Source organism: Lactuca virosa, chromosome 2 (genome assembly GCF_052849685.1).
Source record: "Lactuca virosa cultivar CGN04683 chromosome 2, Lactuca_virosa_CGN04683_v6, whole genome shotgun sequence".
Lineage (NCBI taxonomy): Eukaryota > Viridiplantae > Streptophyta > Magnoliopsida > Asterales > Asteraceae > Lactuca > Lactuca virosa.
This window is the reverse complement of record NC_136427.1, coordinates 243,825,875-243,829,119: the sequence shown is the minus strand read 5'-3', so window position 1 is coordinate 243,829,119 and position 3,245 is coordinate 243,825,875. Positions and strand designations below refer to the sequence as shown.

Sequence of the window (3,245 nt, the reverse complement as noted above, 5' to 3'; positions counted from 1 at the left end):
CAAGGGAAAGTCATCAGGGCTGTCGTCATATCGTGAGAAGCGTTCTCTCACGTCGTGAGCCAAAAGCAGATGACCATAAACGGGACCAACGCTTCTTATGTCGTGAGACTTTGTTTCATCACGTCGTGAGAACTGTCTGATGCTAAAAATCCAACTTTGAAGTCCTTAATCCATTAAGCCCTCAATCCTATTCCTTTCAGAAGCTAACAAAGACTCCAAAGGCCAATAAAAATGATTACTTGATGGACATGCATTCCCCAAGCATGTCTTAAACCCATCTTAGGTCAAAATGACAAGAAATGGCCCCAAACTCAAACAAGATTCATAAATTACAACCACACTCAATATCCATAAGACTAAATCATAGAGAATGACTCATTGATCCATAATGTTGCCAAGTTTATGCATCCCAAGCATGCAATCCAACATAAAAATGCAAAGAGGAGCTTAGAACTAGCATCTAGCAATTTGAGCTCATAAATATTAGATCTTAGACACTTACAATGGTCCAAATTATACACAAGATAATGATGATGAAGCCTCCTTGCTGAACCAACACTCTAGAACCCCTTCTTCTTCTTCTTCTTCTTCTTTTTCTATCCACAAAAACACTAAAATGGATCCAAAATCACCAATATGGATTAGGGTTAGGGTTTTCTGAGTTAGGGGAAGGTGGAGGCGGAGAAATGAACCCTAGGACCGAGATAAGGGGGTTTAAATATGTAAGAATCCCTAAAACTTCATGGGCTTGGGCTGCAGCGCTCCTCATATCGTGAGCTCTTATTGCTCATGTCGTGACTGTCCCGGTTGGAATCTTCATGCGGTCCTCCTCACATCGTGAGCCTCCATTCCTCTCGTCGTGAGGACCCCTTTTTCACTAAAATCCAATATTTTGACCCTCTGAAACCCTAGTTCAATTCATCCAAGGACACGGATGTTACAGGGGCGCTGAGTAGCAGGCTGCATTTGAGACTCTGATGCAGAAGTTATGTGAGGCACCAGTGTTGACCCTCCCTGAGGGTGTTTAGGATTTTTTTTCGTATTTTGTGATGCATCTATCACCGATTGGGAGAAATTCATATGCAGCGAGTGAGGGTGATTGCATATGCTTCTAGGATGCTGAAGCCACATGAGGTTCAGTATGTGACACATGATTTAGAGTTGGGAGCATTGGTGTTTGCTTTCAAGATTTGGTGGCATTTTCTATATGGCGTCCGGTGTACCATATACATGGATCACAAGAGTTTCAGGTATCTTATGTATCGTCTGAATCTGAACAAGAGACAGCGTAGGTGAATAGACGTGGTCAAAGATAATTTTATGAGATTCTATACCACTTGGGGAAAGCGAATGTGGTCGTTGATGCTTTGAGCCGCAAGTCGGCTAGTTCTTATGTTGGGAGTCTATGTATGAGAATTTCGATTGATTCACCGCTTTTGGACTTGATTAGGGAGGCCCGGGTTGAGGGAGTCAAGGAAACATGAACAAATCAGGGGAGATATTGACATGTTTTCCACCGACTGTCGTGGATTGTTGACTCAGTGTGGTCGGGTTTGGGTACCATATTTTGGTGGGATCAGGCAGACTGTGCTCGAAGAGGAACACAAGTCCATATTTTTGATACACCCTGGAGCCACCAAGATGTATCGGGATTTGCAACTTAGTTACTGGTGTCCATGCATGAAGAGGGAGATAGTCTCGTATGTTGAAAGGTTCCTGACGTGTTAGATGGTCAAGACCGAGCACCAGAGGTTTCTTAGAAAGCTTCAGACTTTGGAGGTTCCCATGTGGAAATGGGAGTAGGTCACCATGGATTTCATCACCAAGATACCTCGGATAATTAAGGGGTTTGATGCGATTTGGGTGACAGTGGATCGTATGACCAAGAGTGCCCACTTCTTAGCTATTCGAGAGAGCTCTTCAGCCAAGGAATTGGCCGATGTTTATGTACGCAGGATTTTTTCTCGACAGAGTGTTCCAATTTCCATTGTATTAGATCGATATGTTTAGTTTACTTCTCGGTTTTGGCAGGGGTTCCATGAGGAACCAGGTACAAGATTGCTCGTTAGCACTGCTTATCATCCACAAACCTATGGCTAGAGAGAGAGAGAGAGAGAGAGAGAGAGAGAGAGAGGGAGAGAGGGAGAGAGAGAGAGAGAGAGAGAGAGAGAGAGAGGAACATTCAGACACTTGAGGATCTGGTGAGAGAATGTGTCATAGATTTATATGGGATTTAGGATACCTACATTCATCTAGCTGAGTTTTCTTACAATAATAACTATCACTCCAACATCAGTGCGCCACCGTTTGAGCTTCTTTATGGGAGGAAGTGTCGTACCACATCATGTTGAGGAGAGGTCGGTAACATGGTTATGGGAATGACCAAGGTAGTCCTTCAAACAATAGAGCTTATTTAGCATATCAGACAGAGGTTGTAGATAGCTCAAAGTCGGCAGAAGAGTTATGCCGACAAACATTGATCTGAGTTGGATTTCTTGTTTAGCGATATGGTTTTACTAATGTTATCACCATGGAAGGGTGTAATATGCTTCATGAAGAGGGGCAAGTTAGGGCCACAATATATTGGGCAATTTCGAGTGATTACCAAGGTTGACAGGGTAGCTTATCAGTTTGATTTGCGTAAGGAGCTCAGTCAGATTCACAACACCTTCCATGTTTCTCAGCTTCAGAAGTATGTGGCTGATGATTCAATGGTTTTTCCTTTGGATGATATTCAGGTTGACGATTGCCTAAACTATGTTAAGAATACAATGGCGGTTTTGGATAGGAAAATGAAGACCTTGCGCAAAAAGGTGGTATCTTTGGTCAAGGTCCAGTGGCAGCATCGGAAGCGTTCCGGATGGACTTGGCAACCTGAGGCAGAGATGCAGGAGCATTACCCTGAGTTGTTCATGGTAGTAGACATCAAGGACGATTTCTAATTTAAATGGGGGAGAATTGTAACATCTTGATCTAGGTAATTTTCATCTTTAACCCCTTGTATGAGATTTGTTTGTAAAGTTGGTCCCTTCAGCCTTTAAATGAAAACCGTGTGTTTTATAAGGTACGTTGGGTGTATGTGGCTGATACCTAAACCCTAACTTTTAGGTTTTGGACCATATTTAAGCATCATTAACTCCCAAGACTCCTTCCCTCATCAGCCTCTGGCCCTATATCCTACCTTACAAACCCTAATCCACCTTTGTGAGCATTTTAAGCCTTAGAGTGTGTTGTTGGTGTACTTA

The 3,245-nt window shown here is 43.0% G+C and overlaps 1 protein-coding gene across 1 annotated transcript; it reads left to right on the top strand.

Moving 5' to 3' along the window:
• The first annotated feature begins 2,507 nt into the window (after nucleotides 1-2,507).
• On the top strand, nucleotides 2,508-2,942 carry LOC145158358 (uncharacterized). Its single transcript, XM_079077269.1, has one exon. It carries the CDS (start codon nucleotides 2,508-2,510, stop codon nucleotides 2,940-2,942), a length of 435 nt encoding a protein of 144 aa, XP_078933395.1.
• The last annotated feature ends 303 nt before the right edge of the window (nucleotides 2,943-3,245 follow it).